Source organism: Pezoporus wallicus, unplaced genomic scaffold, assembly GCF_028554395.1.
Source record: "Pezoporus wallicus isolate ANWC-B61680 ecotype Strahan unplaced genomic scaffold, APGP_CSIRO_Pwel_v1 contig_13451, whole genome shotgun sequence".
In the NCBI taxonomy this organism is placed as follows: domain Eukaryota; kingdom Metazoa; phylum Chordata; class Aves; order Psittaciformes; family Psittacidae; genus Pezoporus; species Pezoporus wallicus.
This window is the reverse complement of record NW_026638198.1, coordinates 1,712-22,853: the sequence shown is the minus strand read 5'-3', so window position 1 is coordinate 22,853 and position 21,142 is coordinate 1,712. Positions and strand designations below refer to the sequence as shown.

Sequence of the window (21,142 nt, the reverse complement as noted above, 5' to 3'; positions counted from 1 at the left end):
AGATGCATGCTCACTGAATGTTTTCTAAAGTACAAAGTCAATACTAAATTAATACTTAATGTTGGTGCTTTTAAAGGTCAACATAGGTACAAACCTAAAATTGCTCTATATTTTGTTTTGTTCTCCTCTAGCACCCATTAATGCCGTAGTTTCCTGATCAGAGGGAGCTGGCATGCTGCTGAAAGAGGCAGTGTTATGCTTCAGCGTGTTAATTTTGTCACTGTGCTATGCTCTTTTTCGTGCTGGCTCAAGACTATGTGCATTTTCATAGCAAATGGGATCAGAGAAAGAATCTGGGATAAAACTTAACGTATTGTAATGGACTTCTTTTTCATCCAGATGGGTTCCCTGATCCCTGTTAACGTTGAAGTTGCCAGGTCGAGGAGGAAGGTGTTGGGGGATTGAGTGGTTAGACAGATGTTTCAGTGCTGATTTATGCTGATTTAAAGTGATTTTAAAACCACAGCATAAAAAAAAATCTCAACTTGTTAAACTTGCAGTTGAAATCCTCTGTTTTCCTTCAGCAAGATTTTCATTCTAACTAATAAACCTAGACGTTTTCTTATGTAGTTTAGATAGTGGAGGATCTTGAGCGCTTGTTGGTCTGGGGTTTTTTTTGGTTTGTTTTTTTGGGGGGAGGGGGGAGTATTTTCTGTTGGTTTTTAGGGTTGGGAGAAAAAATAGTTCTAACATTTCCTCAGTGTTAAGCAGCAGAATATTAATCTTTTAGAGTCTGAACCAAAGTCTGGTGAGGTTGCTGGTAAGCTTTCATGCTGACTTTCTGGCCTTTGGATCAAACTTTTCACCCCCTTCTCTCCATCCCTTCTTCCCCCAAAACAGTGTTTGAGGAATAGAATATCAATATTTGTACAGTGGCTGGAATATCTAAAAGTATTAAAAGTACTAATTATTTTTTGCATTTTATTCTTGTTTTCAAAATTATGCCCCCTAAATTTATTCTTCTGAGGTTACTTTAAAAAAAAAAAAAGTAGCTAAATAATATAGTGGAGGAGAACGTCTTGTAATCTTGTGCATTTTGGCAGCAACATAAATCTCATTCCTAACAGAGCTAGCTGTTTATAATTATCTGGTTTGTGTGTACTGCTGCAGGATGGCTGCACTCAACGAGTATATGCAATGAATTTCTTGGATGTTTCTGAAGGATATTTGCAAAGAAGGAAGATGTGCAAAGCGTAGGCCCCTTGCACTATATGTGTGGTACTTTCCACTTGTGCCAGATTGTTAACTGGGATGTTTAAATGTTCTGAGCTTACACTGCAAAGTGGTTTTTTCCTCTCAGAGTCTGGAAAGAGCAGTGAAAGAAAAGGTGGTCGATCTCGTTCCCATTCTCGTTCAGAATCCAGGTCTAGCTCAAAATCCCGATCTAGAAGGAAAAGATCACACTCAAAACACAGGTAGGTATGGTTTTTATTTTAGACTAAGAGATCATACTGGGGTGTTTTTGAGTGGTGGTGGTTACGGAAACTTCTTACTGAGTTATGAGATGGGTATCCCTGTAGAGAAGATTAGTAACTTATACTGACCAGATCAAAATAACTAAGAACTTTGAACAGATACTTTTTCCCTCTAAAAGCTAAATGTTTTCAGGATTACTTTCATGTAAAAAATGCTAGACGGTACTTATTGTGCCATAATTTACTTTTGTGACCTCTGATTTTAAAAAGAAAGTTATCTGTGTTTTGTGGATGCAACATTTGTCTTACTGTTAACACCCTGAACAGATAGTCTGGCTGATTTTGCTAGTAGAAAGTTCCTGCTGTCTTCTAAATGTCTAATTAACAAATGCAGTATTTTTTTTTACTGTACTGTAAATGTAAAGCTATATTTTTTTTTTTTAACAGAAGAAAAAGGCTTTAAGGGCAGTTTTTAACTCTTCAGAGTTGGTTGGCTTTGCTAATTTGTTCAGTTTAGATACAGGCTTTGAAATATAGGAGGGAATAAAATTACTAGATCACCCTTAAAGTTTACCCATTAAGGTCATTTCCAGGAATGAGACAGTCTTCCTATGTGAGACTTAAAAATGCTTCCTGAAATGGTTCAATGTCATGAATATCTTCTGATAGCTTACATAATCAATCTGAAGATATTTGGCTGCATTAAGTATCAAAAAAAGCCAAACCCAACCAAACCAACCCATCCAACAGAAAACCTCCTCAATGTATTTAATAGCTTACACTTTAAAAAGGTGAGTGTTATCTGCTGCAGCAACAGCACTGTTGCATTCTTTCATCCATTGTCTTTTAACAAGGCAGCTAGATTTCTTTTACATACAGAAAAGATGGCCTATGAGGATGCTGGATAGGGACTCTTCATTAGGGACTGTAGTGATAGGACAAGGGGTAACGGGTTAAAACTTAAACAGGAGAAGTTTAGATTGGATATAAGGAGGAGGTTCTTTACTGTGAGGGTGGTGAGGCACTGGAACGGGTTGCCCAAAGAAGTTGTGAATGCTCCATCCCTGGCGGTGTTCAAGGCCGGGTTGGACAGAGCCTTGGGTGACATGGTTTAGTGGGAGGGGTCCCTGCCCATGGCAGGGGGGTTGGAACTTGATGATCTTAAGGTCCTTTCCAAGCCTAACTATGCTATGATTCTATAAGGACGCACCGCATCAGCCATACTGCCAAACAAATATGATCCAAGTGCAGGCTTCAGTTTTATAATAGTGTTACACAGTACATGTTATGTAATGATTTTACAACATTGGATACTTTTGTCATGCAAGAAGAATAATTTGTTCATTTCCTTATTGCTTGCTTCTCTTCTGTTACTCTAGCTTAGGACATAACTGAAAAACAGGTTTGTTTTTTTTTGTTTTTCATGTAGCATTGCAGTAATCTCAGTGTTATTTTGTACTCATACAAACCAATTTGAGTTTTAGAAGATAAATTTGCTTTTTTTTTACTTGCAGAAACCTGTGCTTTAAACAGTTGTCAATAGTTATATTTCTCTTTTTAATGGTTATACCACTGCTACTGTCAGTTTTGAGAACAAGCTGAAAAAAGGCCATTCTGCTCTGTTGAGTCAACTTCATCCTTAAGAATAAACTGTCCTTACCACTTTCCTGTTTTAGTGTTTTATAAAACCCCTAAATTGCTTTCATTTCTATGATATAAAATCTATTCAAGTTCTTATTTAGACTAAATTGTAATTAATTTCCCCTGTAATTAGTTTGTATTTCTACACTAATACATGGAGCAAAGCTGTAGGTAAAAAATTATTGCCTCTTGGTATATCTTACTCTGTGTCTTGAGCCGCAGAAGACCAGTGGAGCTGGTATTTTTTTGTATCTCCCTGTTCTTCAGGATTTATTGAGTAAAAAAAACTTGAATTTCTGTCTTTGGTAAGTTCAACTTCATCATACCTTAACCTCTCAGGCAAAGTATCCAATGATGTGTTCTTTTGAAACTTAATGTTAAAATTCAGCTTTTTATTTTTCTTAGGGGGCTTCCAAATATAGGGAATATTTTGGGAAAGAGTATAGTAATTTTTAAGTCTTGTTTTCTTCATCAAATCTGGGACTATACTATATATGTCTATCAGAAGACTTCAATTGGATTTCTATTGGATTATCTGCACGTTATTCGCATTCCTTATTTATTGTGTAGTAAATGGTCATTCCTTTTCTTGAGAACTGCAATAATTCATATCCATGCTAACATATCCTTTCAACTGAAAAGGTAACTTGACTAAATGCTGAACCACAGATGTTAGGGTTCTTATTTTGGTTTGTTTTTTTGTTTGGCGCTCTTTTTTTTTTTCCTTTTTTTTGGTATAGTTTGGTTTTTTGTTTGTTTGTTTTGGTGGTTTTTTTTGGTGTGTGTTTGTTTTTGTTGTTGGTTTGTTTTTTGTTTTTCAAGTTGAATTAAATTATAAGTCTGGAGAACAAAGAGGCCAATTAAAGCCATCTTTCTTCATTAACCAAGACTGCAATAAGTGACTGGGCCTGGAAAAGAAGAAAAATGTGACTAATTTTTACAGCTACTAGAAATTGTCTAGTAGCTTTTATGCACTAGATTTGCTAAGGACGGTTATCCTAATATGATATGAAATTGTATTTTCCAGAATATTTATGGAAGTTATTATGAAGCCTTAGTATTACTTAAATGGTGCATTGTTTCAGTGGAGAGAATGTGCACCTGGTGAAGCTTAAAATATCCATATTTACAGAAATGTTGGTAGGCAGTATATTACTGAGGTGTAGATATAATTTTATATATATAATATATATATTATGTATATATAATTTTATGTAGTGAGACAAGGTTTATATGGAGGTTGTATTTTTTTCCCCTTGGTTGACCTAATTTTCATGAAGTTTCAATATTAAAGTATTTTTCTTCTGCTGTTGTTCGTATAGAAGTAGATCTGGCAACAGATCACTCTTAGGACACAAGGATAGACTTAGATCCAGAAGCCCCCGGAAAAAACGGTCTATGTCTAGGGAAAGGTGGAAATCAAGAAGTCATTCTCGGTGAGTTCCATTCCTAAGAAATTATACTGTTGTTCTTAGCACGCAGTACAATGGTTTTGAATAATAATAAAAAATAAATCTAACAGTCATTTTGGGTGATGGCAAAGGATAGAATTTCTAAATGCTTTAGCCTGTCCCTCAGCTTTGTTTGTGGGATGAAATAATGGAAAGTAAATTTGTATGCCAAGTGTACTGGCATTGGCTGGGAATATAGTTAATTTTCTTCATAGTAACTGGTGCCGGGGTGGGGGGAGTTAAACCACAAAACTAAGGTACTTAAAATTTGATACTAAAGTCTAGCCTACATTTTATGCCAACATGCAAGCTGATAAAAAATAAGTAACTTTAATTGTTGGACTTTAACCAATAGATTATGTATGTTCTGTGTAGCCTCCTCAATGCACAAAAAAGTGGATGCTTGCTGCTTCAACCTTCTCAACAGATATAGATTGGATTCAGGCTGAACTTGTTCCTGCATTCTGAGAACATGTCTAAAGTTTTTGTGCATGAACTTTTTTTTTTGACTTTGGCTATTTCATAATAGCCATACACTGCTGTATGCAAAAATGCATATACCTGTTATGTTAATTGATGTTGAACTTCCAAGCAGTTTAAGGCTATTTATAGAATAGAATTGTAGAATGATTAGGGTTAGAAAGGACCTTAAGATCATCTAGTTCCAACCCCCCTGCCATGGACAGGGACACCTCCCACTAGCTATATAGCCTCTCCCTCGTGATGAACAAGGGTGGAAAACTAAAATTTTGACTAATTACTTTTTTTTCTTATCAACGGAAACGCATATTTTCTCTTGAACAATTAATGTATGATAAAAAGTTACTTGTAATTTTTATTGGAAAGTTCAAAGATTAATTAATGGATTTATGTTTGACTTTTCACAGGGGCAAGCAAAGAGACAAAGAAAAGGTCAAGGGAAAAGAAAAAGCCAAAGAAAAGGCGAAAGAGAGAGACCGAGACAAAGAGAAGGAGAGAAACCAGGACAAAGAATGGGAAAGAGAGAGAAATAAAGAGAGAAACAGGGATAAGGACAAGGAGAAGGACCGGGAGAGAGAGAAGGAACAAAACAAAGACCGAGAGAGAGTCAGAGACAAGGACAGGGATAAGGACAGGGAAAAGAACAAAGATAAGAAGGAAAAAGACAGGGAAGAGGTAGACCAGAACAAGGATAAAGATGATGTTGATGAAGAGGGGGAGAAGGACAGAGAGAAGATTAAGGACAAGGAGGGAGACAAGGAAAGAGGGGACAAAGATAATGACAGAGATAAAGAAAAAGAAAAAGATGAGGATAAAGAGAAGAAGGAACACAAAAGAGAAAAAGAGAGAGATGATAAAAAGAAGAGAGATAAGAGATCCAGAACACCCCCAAGAAGCTACAGCTCTTCAAGAAGATCTCGTAGCTCCAGCAGGTTTGTTTAGAATTTTTTTTCATGCTTTTTTGGACTTGTCAGGACAGTGACATATCATGAAAATGTACATCCTAATGTTTATGTATTGATATCACCATGTCACTTACTAATTCAATTTGTATTCTTTCTGTTTTGTAGATTTCCCTATAAAGTAAAATCTATTACAAATATCTTTGTATGATGCTTGATAGAAAACAATTTCTTGCTGGCAGCTGGTGCTTGCCTTTCACATAACTGTAGTATAGTCCTTGAGGACAGTAAGTAGATGGTTCTTATGCCATTTCTCTGCGTTGGAGCCATCCAAAAGTTATGCTAGAGGGACATCAAACATAATCTTTGTCCTGATGAAAGTTTGACTCACTGTTACATAGCTCCTTGGTTGGTTACATACTGTATAGTTTTGTTTAGTAAAGCAATTTGTTGAGTTTATGAACAGTCGGGTTGGTAGTATTTGCCACTTGGCCACCTTAAGGAATGGCGAGCAACGAATTTTCTTGGCTGGATGGCTGAGCAGCAGGCAGCAAGCATGTAACTTGGCTGGCTAGCCGTTTGGCAAGTGAATGTATCTCAGCTGGAAGATAAGGATACCTTGCTTAGCTGGTAAGGTGGCCAGGTGCAAGTAAAAATAAACATTCCTTAACCATACTGATAGTAAGCAGGAAAGCAGTCAAGGTTAATTCTAGCTGTTGTTTTTGCTTCTGAGGGAGAGTAAACTGGGTGGAAGTCTGAGTAAATTCAGTACAGCAAAAGGAGGCTGTGGTATTGATTATAAGTTCTGTAATTGGACTAATTCAGGCATACAAAGCAAAATGCAAGGTCTTACACCTGCGTTAGAGCAATCTCTGGCACAGCTGCAGGTTGGGCAGAGAAGTGATCCAGAGAAGCCCTGCGGAGAAGGACTTGGAGGTGTTGGTTGATGAGGAACTTAACATGACCCTGGAGTGTGTGCTTGCAGCCCAGAAAGCCAACCGTGTCCTGGGCTGCATCAAAAGAAGTGTGACCAGCAGGTTGAGGGAGGTAATCCTGCCCCTCTACTCTGGTGAGACTCCGCTTGGAGTACTATGGACGGTTCTGGTGTCCCCAGCATAAAAAGGACACGGAACTGTTGGAGCAAGTCCAGAGGAGGGCCATGAGAATGATGGCCATGAGGCTGGAGCACCTCCCATACAAAGACGGGCTAAGAAAACTGGGGCTGTTCAGCCTGGAGAAGACAAAGATGCATGGAGGCCTCATAGCAGCTTTCCAGTGTCTGAAGGGGGCTTACAAGGATGCTGTAGGGACACTTCATCAGGGACTGTAGAGAGATGACAAGGGGTAATGGGTTTAAATTTCAGCAGGAGAGATTTAGGCTGGATATAAAAGAAGAAATTCCTTACTGTGGGGGGGGTGAGGCACTGGAACAGGTTGCCCAAGGAAGTTGTGAATGCTCCATCCCTGGCAGTGTTCAAGGCTAGGTTGGACACGGCCTTGAGCAACCTATTCTAGTGTGTGGTGTCCCTGTCCATGGCAGGGGTGTTGGAACTAAGGATCTTAAGGTCCTTTCCAACCCGAACCACTGTATAATTCTATGATATTCTAAAAGTGTTGCAGCTAACTTAAGTTCAGAAGCTTTGGTGGAAAAAGTACTTTCTGAATGCCTCTGCTTCATGTGTCAAATTTAGATATCCAATTTTATCTGTTACTTTGAGACAATGAAATGCTGGATGAATCGGGCAAAGTTATACGTGTTATAGTCACTTCCCTGAATGAAAGCAAAATTTCCATAGCCCTCAAAATTCAGGAGTTCATGGTTCATATAATGCAGAAAAGGATGTAATGGTTTCTGAACATTGCCTGGGTTATATGAAATGTCCATGTTGTTTTGGAGGTTTATGGACAAAATACTGTGGCTTCATTAAGCATATGAGGCTTCCTATTTTAATACATTGTTAACATTATTTCAGACTCGACTTGGGGAAATTATTTTAATTTTTTGCCAATCAAATCAGCAGGGTAATGAAAAATAAAGCCACATCCTAAAACACCTTCCCCCCACCCTTCCCTTCTTCCTAGACTCACCTTCACTCTGGATTTTCTCTGCTTCCTCCCCCCAAGCAGTGCAGGGGGATAAGGAACAGGGGTTGCAGTCAGTTCATCACAGGTCTCTGCTGCTCTGTCCCCCTCACACTCTTCCCCTGCTCCAGTGTGGGATCCCTCCCACAGGAGACAGTCCTCCACAGACTGCTCCAGCGTGGATCCTTTCCACAGGTGCAGTCCTTCAGGATCAGACTGCTCCAGCATGGGTACCCCATGGGGTCACAAGTCCTGCCAGCAAACCTGCTCCAGCTTGGGCTTCTGTCTCCATGGGGCCACAGGTCCTCCTGAGAGTCTGTTCCAGCACTGGCTTCCCATGGGGTTGCAGCCTCCCTTGGGCAAATCTTTCTGCTCTGGCGTGGGCTCTCTGTGAGGTCGCAGCCTCCTTCAGGGCACATCCCCATGCTCCGGTGTGGGGTCCCCCGTGGGCTGCAGAGGAATATCTTCACTGTGGAACTCCATGGGCTGCAGTGGCACAGCCTGCCTTACCATGGGTTGCAGGGAAACCTCTGCTCTGGTGCCTGGAGCACCTCCTCCCCTCCTTCTGCACTGACCTTGGTGTCTGCAGCGTTGTTGCTCTCACATATTCTCACTCCTCTGTCCTGCTGCAATTTCCTTCTGTTATAAAAATTTAGCCTTGGCCATGATCTGATTTAGTTATTTTATTACAATTGATTAATATCAAGAGGCAATAAGCAAGCAGCGCTGGGTGCGCGGGGAGTCTCCGCTCCGCCAACAACGCACACCGGGGTTTTTGGGGTACAGTCTCTTATACTTCTCGGTCCAGGGTTTCAGTTCCTGGTTTTGAGTTCCAGCCAATCCTGTTGTCTTCCTTGCCCGAAACTCGATGTGGCTCCTTTTCATTTGTTTCTGTCCCGTTGCTGGGGTCTTCTCTCCAGGTAAAGAAATGTGCTGAAACTTCTCGGTAATACATTAACAGAAAGATGTCTATCACAAGCTTAACCACAATCTTAGACCCATATATTTAACAGGATGTGTCTCCTTGGTTACTTAACCCCCTTAAAGCATTCAAGCAGCTAAACAAAGCTAAACGCGTTCTTTATTGTTTTAACAGTCTAAATGATTAAAGAGGGGACTAGCTTATTCCCTTCTTTCTTCTTCTTTCCCATCATTACATTGACAGCAACATTTATTATAATCAAGGTCGTTTTTATACATTCCACACATGGTACACTGGTCACAGGTGCATTGGTAACAATGATTCCTAAGTTCTTGACACGAATCTTTCTCGTATTCTTTACACTTCCATCTTAAATATGGTTCCCCAGAGGTGCTACCACCGTCACTGATGGGCTCAGCCTTGGCCAACAGCATCTCCGTCTTGGAGCTGGCTGCAACTGGCTCTATCAGACATAGGGGAAGCTTATAGCAGCTTCTCACAGAAGCCACCCCTGTGCCTCCCCCATGCTACTATAGCCTTGCCATGCACACCCAGTACAGTAATGCGTAGCTTCTCTAAGAGCCTCGGTGGAAGACCCGGTTCCTAATGTCAAATAGCAAGTGTAGTTAGCTGGATGTTGCAGAAACATTCATACTCTAGTTTGCAACTGTTACGCTTCCCTTTAAGCATCCTTCTATTTAAGAAAGCATTGCAAAAGGCTCAAATGTCATGTACTTCAGCAGCGAATTCCAGTGAAATTTAGGGCATCTATTCTAATAGACTTGCAGTACAAAGCTCTACATTGATGCGAATTTTTCTTTTTGCACTGATGTCATTAAACAAAACAGGGACAGTGTTCTTTCTGAAGATGTAAGATGAGAGAAATACATTGGTTTTTATATGAGAAGGAGATATATACATGAGCAGAGGCTGAGAGGGATGGGATTGTTTAGTCTGGAGAAGAGAAGGCTGATTATCAGTGAGTATTGAATACCTGATGGGATACTGTGAAGAAGATTGAGCCCAACTCTTCTCAGTGATGGCCAGTGACAGGGCAAGAGGCAGTGGGTGTATACTGAAATATGGGAAATGTGTTTTCTAATGTTTACGTTGTGTGCTTTCTGAGCAAACTGGAGCCATTTTCCTAGAGAGTTCATGATGTCTCCATCCTTGGAGATACTAAAAGCCTGACTGGATGTGGCCCTGAGTAACCTGCTTTAGTTGATCCTGTTTTGTGAGGGTGTGGAGGGTCTGGACTAGGTGTTCTCCAGAGGACTCTTCCAACCTCAGTAATTCTGTTATTCTGAAAACTATTTGTCAATATGTTGGGGTACCAAGTCCTGGTTAGCTTGTATTTAGGGGTGTCTGTTCTCTTTAATGATTGACTTTGCCCAGTTGAAATGGTCACAAACCAGGAGGTTATACAACAACCTGGCATTTCAGCTGTCTTGATTTACACTGCAGCATTGAGTGGGGGCAGTTTTTTGAAGATGCAGATCCTTTTCCTGAAGAGTATAAAATATTGCATGAGTGGTAGTTTTCTTTTTGGAGAAGAGATGGAATAGAACATATGGGAGCTTCTAAGAACTAGGTAGCAGCTTACCTTTACTGACAAACAGCATGCAAGTACTAGAAATCAGATGGCTATATTTTATTCCTAGCTGAAAGAAGAGATACAGAGCAGAGGAAGAGGAGAATCTGGCTCCTTTTTCAAGAGATATCTACAGGCTAACAAAGGAGATAGGTAGGGACTTTGTCTAGAGAGAGGACTTCTTGATGGTTGAATTGGTATCTTTATAATCCAGTAATGGCCCAACCTGAAGGTGGTAATATCAAGGCCAGTCTGTCTTGCCCATTAAATATTGTTTATCTGGGTTTGGTTGGTTGTTTGTTTTTTTTTTTTTTGTTGGTTGAGGTTTTTTTGTGTTGTGTTTTGTCTTTTACCTAAAGAAGGCAGAGGGACACCATACATTCCATTGTCAATTTCTGCTGGCATGAAAAAGGCTCAGATTCCATCAGGGTCAGAACCAGAATTTGTGCCTTAATTAGGGGCAAACAGAATATGAAGAGGCTGAAAGCTACCTCTCCTTAATCATGGAATGGTTTGGGTTGGAAGCGACCTTAAAGCTCATCTAGTTCCAACCCCCTGCCATGGGCAGGGACACCTTCCACTCGACCAGGTTGCTCCAAGCCCTGTCCAACCTGGACTTGAATACTGCCAGGGATGGGGCACCCACAGGCTCTCTGGGCAACCTGTGCCAGTGCCTCACCACCCTCACAGGCAAGAGTTTATTCCTAAGATTTCAGTCTCCCCTCTGTCAATTTAAAACCATTCCCTCCTGTCCTATCCCTACAGGTGCTTGTCAAAAGCCCATCTGCAGTTTCCTTGTTGGCCCCTTTAGGCACTGGAAGCTGCCCTAAGGTCTCCCCAGAGCCTTCTGTTCTTAAAGACTGAACAAGCCCAACTATCTCAGCTGGTCTCTGTAGCAGAGGTGCTCCAGCCCTCTGTGCATCTCTGTGGCCTCCTCTGGACTCACTCAAGCAGGTCCACATCCCTCCTGTGTTGGGGGCCCCACAGCTGAATGTGAGACTGCGGGGGGAGGGGGGTGTCTCAAGAGAGTGGAGTAAAGAGGGAGTTAGTTCACACTGGCAGCATTCCTCTAAGTACTGCTAGTTGGAGACAGGTATTGAGATCTTGTTCAGCATCTTTGTTGGCGATATGGACAGTGGGATTGAGTGCACCCTCAGTGAGTTTGCTGATGACACGAAGCTGTGTGGTTCGGTTGATAGGTTGGAGGGAAGGGATGCCATCCAGAGGGACCTTGACACGCTTGTGAGGTGGGCCAATGCCAACCTCATGAAGTTCAACCAAGCCAAGTGCAAGGTCCTACACCTGGGTCAGGTCAATCCCAGGCACAGCTACATCATCACTCTTGTCTCATATCTATATATATATAGATATACACACATCCACGCACACACAAAGAGAGAGAGACATCATTCCTTAGTGCATGGACCAATCCCTATAAAGCTACTGAGTTCATCTGGTCCATGTTGTCAGGCTCCATCTCTTGCAACAGTCTTTCAGAGCAGGAGAGACGGTGTGCAGTGTTGGATCGTTGCCTGCTGATGATACCGCAGAATGCGTCTGGTTTCACCAAAGTTCATCCTTTGTTGGGATGATGGGCGGAGGGAAGTCAGGGCCAGTTGAGGGTGACCTGAAGACATCAAGTTGGTGGGCTATAAGAATGCTACATGGCAGGCAACACATACAATTGAGTTCATTGGCTGTTTTCCCCTAAAATCAAATCCCCTTGAGGTACATATCGGGCTTCCCTATCTTCCTGCTTTGCCCACCAAGTATATCCGGGTCCCTGAGCAAAAACAATCCCCAAAAAGTGGGTTTGCCTTTACCTGAAGCAGGAATAACCCAGACTGTCTTCCCCGGCAAATTCTTTATGTGCCCCACAGGAGCTTTATCCCCTTCTACAGTATGTAAAAGTTCTGACTGGGCTGGGCCAGCCCTGTTGGCAGATCCCCTGGTGTTGACCAACCAGGTGGCTTTTGGTAAATGTGCATCCCAATGTTTGAAAGTCCCACCACCCATTGCTCTCAGTGTCGTTTTTAACAGCCCATTGTACCGTTCGATTTTCCCAGAGGCTGGTGCATGGTAGGGGATGTGATATACCCGCTCAATGCCATGCTCTGTGGCCCAAGCATCTATAAGTTTGTTCTGGAAATGAGTCTGACTCAGTTCTCTCTGGGGTGCCGTGTCGCTGCAAAATCAGTTTCTCAAGGCCCAGGATAATGTTTTGAGCAGTGGTGTGGGGCACAGCGTATGTTTCCAGCCATCCGGTGGTTGCTTCCACCATGGCAAGCACATGGCGCTTGCTTTGGCGGGTTGGTGGGAGTGTGATATAGTCGATCTGCCAGGCCTCCCCATATTTGTACTTGAGCCATCGTCCTCCACATCAGAGAGGCTTTAACTGCTTGGCTTGCTTAATTGCTGCACGTTTCACAGTCGTGAATGACCCGGATAATAGTGTCCATTGTTAAGTCCACCCCTCGATCACGAGCCCATCTATATGTTGCGTCTCTGTCCTGATGGCCTGAGGTGTCATGGGCCCACCAGGCTAAAAATACTTCACCCCTTGTTGGTTGTTCTGGTGTTCCTCAGGGGCCTGACTCTTGGGTACATGGCGTACCTTTACTACCAGGTTCTGCACCCGGGCAGTGATGTCTTGCCACAGTGCAGCAGCCCAGATGGGTTTACTTCTGTGTTTCCAGTTGCTCTGCTTCCATTGCTGCAACCACCCCCACAGGACATTTGCCACCATCCAGGAGTCAGTATAAAGTACTGGCCGCTTTTCTCATTCAGCAATGTCCAAGGCCAGATGGATGGCTTTCACCTCAGCAAACTGACTGGATTCACCCTCTCCTTCAACAGTTTCTGCAACTTGTCGTCGAGGACTCCATACAGCTGCCTTCCATCTCCAATGCTTTCCCACAATACGTCAGTAACTATTCTATGATTCTGTGATTCTAAATCTCCTTGCCCCAAAGCTTCTGTGCCAGAATTAAAAGATTCTAGTAATGTTGTACCCGGTGTTGATCGAAGGCAGATCTCAGAGCCCTTCCTAGTGAACTTTATTTAAATCAAGTTTCCTCCACTCCTGAGCCTGTGGGATTTTTCCTTTGAGACAAGAATATTAGGTTTGTGTATGGTTTAGAGACATGGGATCACTATCAGAGTTTTTAAATTGCTTTTTCTTAAATTTTAGAATCATAGAATCATAGAATATTTAGGGTTGGTGCCGCAGAATATATGGACTATTATACTGACCAAATACGGGCTATTATACTGACCAAAATGCACACTCATTCCGGCACAGGTGGCCAGCCTATGTTGGAAGAAGTGGCCAGCAATATCTATAAAGGTCTCCAAAGGTCAATAGAAACCTGGACATACTTATATTTACCAACTTCTAGTACATGAGTATCGCAGAGAGACTGTATCAAATGAGTTGTATATGGGGTCCCAAGTCCACGGTCCGTCACAGTCCGCCCAATACCCCTGATAAGAGCATATGAGATACCTTCCCACCGCGGGTCTTGATCCAGCACATACACCACCAGGAAAGCACACAATGCGTCTGCATCCCCCACTGGTCTCGCTTCTCCCTTTACAGCTGTGCATTTAACGTGAGGATCTGGGGGATATAAATCAGGCTCCTTTTCCAGATGAATAGGCTCCAGGTCAAAAGGACTATCCAGGTCAGCATCAGAATTATCAGGCATCAGAACCTCAGGAGCAGCAACAGCAGTCTGATGAACGTGCACAGGCTCCTTCTCGGGGTCAGTAGGGCCTGAGTCAAAAGGATCATCTTCATCTCTGTCCTCAGTCTTTGCAGCCGTGGTGGCAACCGGCAGAGGTTCGGGGGGGGGGGGGGGGGGTAGGGGAACGACGACTGGGCCCCACAATCTCATTTCTTGACTTTAACGTCTCTAAAATAGATCTCCAAATGACTAACAAATTTTTCACAGTGTCATTGCCTTTTGTAATAACTGCATCCCACAATTTAACTCCTGCACCATTCCACAAAGAGACCTCAAATACGGTAGACTACTCAATCTCTGGATAACGCGTTTTCAACCATTTCAACATTAAATTTAAGTCTGTCTCTTTAAAGGTTACTCCCTTCACCTTAAGAAGGACTGAAAACATTCATAAAACAGAAGCTTCTTCCTTAGCGATTTTTTCCCAAGTCCCAAGCTCAAAGGCTTCATTAACCCCCTGGATCAGCTCTTTTTCTTTACTCCAGAGCCATAGTCTTTTTTTTGACAGATTATCATCATACTCTCCCTCTCGCTGAGAGGATATGCTGGAAGAGCTTAAGGATGGCTGTTTCTTCTTTACTTAATTGATTCCCCATCCTAATCCTCTTCCAGACCCGTTGGCTGTTGCCTTATTTGCACTGCGCAGTGTCTTCCGGGCTCACAAGGTTCCGTTCCGAGGCGTCTACCTCCCGATCCTGGTCCTGCTGGATCGAACCCAGCCAACATCCCTGCGGCTCCACGTTTTCCACTTTCTTCAGTGCCACGTGCTTTAATTCCTTCAGTTTCAATATGAAAAATGGGGGGGAGCCCCACGTTGGGCGCCATTTGCCGCAGAATATATGGACCCAGTCAGAGATCAATATGATCAGACAAAAGCCGCTTATTACAAAGCCTTAACTCCTTATATACTATTTTTTACATGCACTTACAGTGATTTGACATATTATGATTGGATACATGTCTTGAAGACCCTTAGTGACTAACATATAATTGGTTAAGTGCAGGTGTGAGAACTTGACCTCGAAAGCTTGCCAACAGTCCACAGTTCTCATTAACTCAGTGAATTCCAGCTTCTTCTTATCTTGCTTGCTTAAGCTTCCTTGGGCCCCTCACGGCCTTGCTGTATCTTTCAGGATTATTCAGAGTTTATGTACCAACTATCCATTCTCCTGTGAGAACACTGCCTCCACAGGTTGGAAAGGACCTAAAGATCATCTAGTTTCAATCCTCCTGCCATGGGAAGTGACATCTCACACTAAACCATGTCACCCAAGGCTCTGTCCAACCCGGCCTTGAACACTGCCAGGGATGGAGCATTCCTTGGGCAACTCATTCCAGTGCCTCCCCACCCTATCAGTAAAAAACTTCATCCTTATATCCAATTTAAACTTCCCCTGTTTAAGTTTTAACCTGTTACCCCTTGTGCTGTCGCTACAGTCCCTAATGAAGAGTCCCTCCCCAGCATCCTTGTAGGTCCCCTTCAGATATTGCAAGGCTGCTATGAGGTCTCCACGCAGCCTTCTCTTCTCCAGGCTGAACAGCCCCAACTTTCTCAGCCTGTCTTCATACAGGAGGTACCCCAGCCCCTTGATCATCCCCGTGGCCCTCCTCTGGACTCGTTCCAACAGTTCCATGTCCTTTTTATGTTGAGGACACCAGAACTGCACACAATACTCCAAGTGAGGTCTCACGAGAGCAGAGCAGAGGAGCAGGATCACCTCCTTTGACCTGCTGGTCACGCTCCTTTTGATGCAGCCCAGGATACGGTTGGCTTTCTGGGCTGTGAGCGCACACTGCCGGCTCATGTTAAGTTTCTCATCGACCAGCACCCCTCAAGTCCTTCTCCACAGGGCTGCTCTCAATCTCTTCTCTGCCCAACCTGTAGCTGTGCCTGGGATTGCTCTGACCCAGGTGTAGGACCTTGCACTTGTCATGGTTAAAATTCATAAGGTTGTCATCGGCCCACCTCACAAGCCTGTCAAGGTCCCTCTGGATTGTATCATATCCCCGTAGACGTGTACACATCTCTTGTTTGCTCCCCATACTACGGGCGTTTGTATAGAGGCAAATTTTTCTGTATTAGTGTTGCTTAAGAGTTTTAATATGAACAGGCACACAAAAATCTTTGTATAGACAAATTAATGTAGAGGTAGGAATGCTGTCAGACACAGCTGTAGTCCTTCAACTTGAAATACGAAAAACAGAAGCTGAAAATTAGATTTCACGAATAAACAGTTTCTAGTTTGAACACAATTACTAGGGCACTTAATTGCTCAGATATGTATGTAGGTGTCCTGGGTTTAGCAGTAGCAGTCGTTTTTCTCCTTCTTAGTAGCTGGTGCAGTGCTGTGTTTTTGACTTTCGGCCTGGGAACAGAACAGATAACACTGATGTTTTCAGTTACTGCTCAAATGTTTAGGCTGACCAAGGACTTTGTGAGCCTCATGCTCTGCCAGGGAGGAGGGGAAGCCGGGAGGAAGCAGAGACAGGACACTTGACCCAAACTGACCAAAGAGGTATTCCATACCACAGCACGTCATGCCCAGGATGTAACTGAGAGTTACCCGGAAGGGCTAGGACTGCAGGGTTGGATCAGGTATCGGTCAGTGCTTGGTCGGGCTGGGGGGCGAGTTATCAGTCGGCGGGTGGTGGTATTCTCTTCCCTTGTTATTTCCTTTATCATTATTATCACTGGTGGTAGCAGTAGTGATTTGTGTTATACCTTAGTTACTAAACTGTTCTTATCTCAACCCGTGGGAGTTGCATTCTTTTCGATTCTCCTCTCCGTCCCTCTGGGAGTAGGGGGAAGGAAAGAAAGAGGGAGGAAAGGGGGGGAGTGAGTGAACGAGCTGTCTGGCTGGGTTTAAACCATGACAGCAGGAAAGGAAACTAAAGGGGGGATGTACTCAATGTAGACCAAGAGGGAGCACTGTCAGAATAATATGTTCATTTCCAATATCCCTATTTGAAAAAAGATGATGATAAACGTGAAGGCGTTCAAAAGGAGGCGCATGTTAACCAGTAAACATCTGATCAATGATTGTGGGTTTTCCTTCCATGATTTTGAGGCCACTATATTTTTGTTTACCAAAGATCAAATCAAACTTAAGATCTTGCTGAACAAAATAGTTATGAGGCTTTTTTTCTGTGAAGCTTCAGGAGGTCAGGCTAGATGGTAGCGTTAGAGTATGAATCCAGATCGCAATACTAGGTATATCTTAATATATCCTTTTGTAATTTATCTAATAACTATTGTTTTCTTGGCTTTTCTAAATATTAAAGAAATTAGGTGTGAATTGCAAAAGCCGATATGTGTAAGTGTAGCTTTTGTGCTGTATCTTTAAGTGCCCTGTCAATTAGTTTTTAACTTCCCTGTCTTTCTTTGATGGTTCTTCCTGTCTGCTTTTCCTGCTCTATGAAGAGGCAATAGGAAAGAGTAATCTTTTTTTGACAGATAGGTTCTATGTTTATGTTGAATGAAGCTTTACTTGCTCAATTTTTACTTTATTTTAACATGTGCCTCAGTATGTTTGCAACCAGTTATTTACTTTTCTGTTCTGAGATCAGACTCCATAACAGCAACTTCAGCAAATTCCATGCATCTGTGTAAAACAGCTTTTTTGTAAAATACTAAGAGCTCTTCAGTGCATTATAGAATGATACACAGGTTTGCTGAGCATGGACTGCTAGGAAAATAATAGATATTAACATTCATTTTGATTTTGACAACAGCTTGAGCTTAATTTTGCACTGTTTGCTTCTAAACCAATAGGAATGCTAGCTCATGTATTCAGGAATTAAACTTCAGTCACGCTGAACTGAAATTCTAGTGTGATCTTAAGCTTGTAATGTTAAATTTTGAAGTTTGTATTGCTCAAGTTATGCCTTTTGTCATAATGGGGCTTTTCATTCAAATGGATTCTTTTATTGACTGGAGAAACTAGTAATACAAGATTAGTGAATTCAGTGTGTTTCCTTTGTTATCAGGTATAAGTACAAGCATGTGAGGCTAAACATAAAACTACAGTCTGTTTTTTCTTTTTCTTTTTTTTTTCTACTTGCCACTTTTATTCTTCCATTTCCTATCAAACTGAAACATATGGTGGTTTTGGTTTTCTTGCTTTGTACAGTTCATATATTATTGGTGATATATAATGTTAAATTCAGGGATATTTACTTAGCGGTATCAGATAATTTTAAAAGCTTTCTGTTTTTATGCAGTTCCTGAGTTTATTATTTTTCTTCTTTGGTGATCTTGAATTTCTTGGTCCTCCAGTGAAAGGCATAAATGGAAGAGTAGAAGTTCCTCCAAGTCACCTAAAACAAGAAAAACAAAGTCTTCACAAACTCCTTCTCCAACAAGGTCAGTTTGATGTAAACATAAAAGTTAATGAGCAGTAAAGGAGGATGTGCTGAGTTCAGCTGTAACAGTTGTTATTCTTCTTAGTAGCTGGTGCAGTGCTGTGGTTTTGGCTTTAGTCTGAAAGAGTGCTGATAACGCACCGGTGTTTTATTTGCTAAGTAATGCTTACCCCAATCAAGGACTTTTCAGTCTCATGCTTTGCTAGTGCGGAGGGGCACAAGAAGCCAGGAGGAAGCAAAGACAGGACATCTGACCCAAAGTAGCCAAAGGGGCATTCCATACCACAGCATGTCATGCCCGGTACAGAAACTGGGGTCAGTTACCTGGAAGACACAGATCGCTGCTCAGGTTGGGCTGAGTATCAGTCGGCGGGTGGTGAGAAGTTGTATTGTGCTTCACTTGTGTTTATGATTTTTTTTCCTTTCCCCTTTTAGTTTTATATTCTCTCCCCTTGTTATTTCCCTTATCATTATTATTATTGGTGGTAGCAGTAGTAGTTTTGTATTATACCTTAGTTACTGGACTGTTCTTATCTCAACTCGTGGGAGTTACATTCTTTTGATTCTCCTCCCCACCCTTCCGGGAGTGGGGGAAAGAAGTGGGGGAGTGAGTGGGTGGCTGCGTGGTTCTGAGTTACCGGCTGGGCTTAAACCATGACAGAGGAAAAAGTTACAGTATTTTTATTAAATTGAAATGTGACCTGGAGATCAGTGTTATGAAAGGAGCTAACTCAATTTGTGCTTTTTCTGGATTTTTTTTTTTTTTTTAATTCATGAAGGTTCAAAAATTCAAAGTTTTCTTTTTGGAGGAAAAGGTCTGTTTTTCAATAAACAGAACACTCAAAGGTAGATGAAGATGCATATATTGAAAACAATTTGGGAATGATGTTTATAGATTTACTGCCTTTTCACTAACCATCTCCAATAATTTAAGTTGGTCAGCACGATTCAGTTCTAATTTAAAATGAACCAAGAAAGCCCTTCATGGATTTGATCTTTGGTATGCTTTCAACTGGAGAGTTTTAAATCTGTTAGCGATGCAAATTTGCTTCAAATCAATAAAAGCCTTTCATTGGGTACAGATTAATTTGATTTTCTCTTTGCAAATGCCATATATATATATTTTCTGGTCGCTCGCAGTCCAGAAAGCCAACCGTATCCTGGGCTGCATTAAAAGGAGCGTGACCAGGAGGTGGAAGGAGGTGATCCTGCCCCTCTACTCTGCTCTTGTGAGACCTCACTTGGAGTGCTGTGTACAGGTCTGGTGTCCTCAACATAAAAAGGACATGGAACTGTTGGAACGAGTCCAGAGGAGGGCCACGAGGATGATCAGGGGGCTGGAGCACCACCTGTATAAAGACAAGGGGTCTGAGAAAGTTGGGGCTGTTCAGCCTGGAGAAGAGAAGGCTGCGTGGAGACCTCATAGCAGCCTTGCAGTATCTGAAGGGGGGCTATAGGGATGCTGGGGATGGACTATTCATTAGGGACTGTAATGATAGGACAAGGGGTAACGGGTTAAAACTTAAACAGGGGAAGTTTAGATTGGCTATAATGAGGAAGTTTTTTACTGTAAGGGTGGTGAGGCACTGGAATGGGCTGCCCAGGGAGGTTGTGAATGCTCCATCCCTGGCAGTGTTCAAGGCTGGGTTGGACGAAGCCTTGGGTGACATGGTTTAGTGGGAGGTGTCCCTGCCCACGGCAGGGGGGTTGGAACTAGATGATCTTAAGGTCCTTTCCAACCCTAACTATTCTATGATTCTATGATATACTGAACACATGCATTCTTTAGCTCTCTTCTCTTGTCTTTAGGAAGGGGGTTTTGTATGTGGTTTGGGTTTTCTGTTTGTGGGTTCTTTTTATTTATATGAGTTTAGTTTGCAGTTAAATGGTTTGAACGTGTCTCAGTCTTTCTGCATTGGTAATACACTTTTTGATGTTGGATCAATTTCTGATTTGAGTGAAAATTTTCTTAAACAGAAACAAGAAAGAAAAAAAAAGAGAAAAGGATACAAATAATGAAAGAAGAGAAAGGGAGCACTCCACCTCCAAGAAAAAAAGTAGCAAGGAAAAAGAAGGAAAGGAAAAATCTGACAATAACACCACTACTTTGAAGGTAAGCTGCGTGACCAAGTGAAAAGCTGAGTGGAGTGATGCGAGTGGAATGATTATTTGAATTCCCTCCCTTTTTCTTCACCCTTCTTTTTTCCCCATTTTCCTTAACAAATTATTCCTGCTTGAGTTTAGGTTTTGCCAGTCAGAGACATGGAAGTGATTCTTCGGTTGATCTCAGTAGGCCAGTTTGAAGTCTGTGTGTTTCAACTTCACAGCAGCTTGTGTGATTAGGTTACAGAAACGCTTTGTTTTGTTCTCACTCCTTGATCTGTGCTGTATGTTAGGAGTTGGCTGACTGCCTAGCTGTATGAGCAGGCAAAAAAAGCAGATTGTGTAACTAAGTAGCAGAGTTCATGGTTAGTTGAGCTGTGGTGTGGTTTAACCCCAGCTGGCAACTAAGTACCACACAGCCACTTGCTCACCTCCCCCCCAATGGGA

At 42.2% G+C, this 21,142-nt stretch overlaps 1 protein-coding gene across 3 annotated transcripts in view; it reads left to right on the top strand.

Annotated features, from left to right (window-relative positions):
- The window catches only part of LOC130599448 (splicing regulatory glutamine/lysine-rich protein 1-like), a 33,823-nt gene extending 13,082 nt beyond the window's left edge, over nt 1-20,741 (top strand). For 2 of the 3 annotated variants that reach the window (XM_057409916.1, XM_057409915.1), the window contains 5 exons: nt 1,301-1,415; nt 4,379-4,492; nt 5,395-5,919; nt 18,507-18,593; nt 20,570-20,741. In XM_057409916.1, the coding sequence (XP_057265899.1) occupies nt 1,301-1,415; nt 4,379-4,492; nt 5,395-5,919; nt 18,507-18,593; nt 20,570-20,726 (998 nt within the window). In that variant the 3' untranslated portion in view covers nt 20,727-20,741. The remainder of the gene's footprint in view (nt 1-1,300; nt 1,416-4,378; nt 4,493-5,394; nt 5,920-18,506; nt 18,594-20,569) is intronic. The other variant, XM_057409917.1, reaches the window with a different exon arrangement.
- The last annotated feature ends 401 nt before the right edge of the window (nt 20,742-21,142 follow it).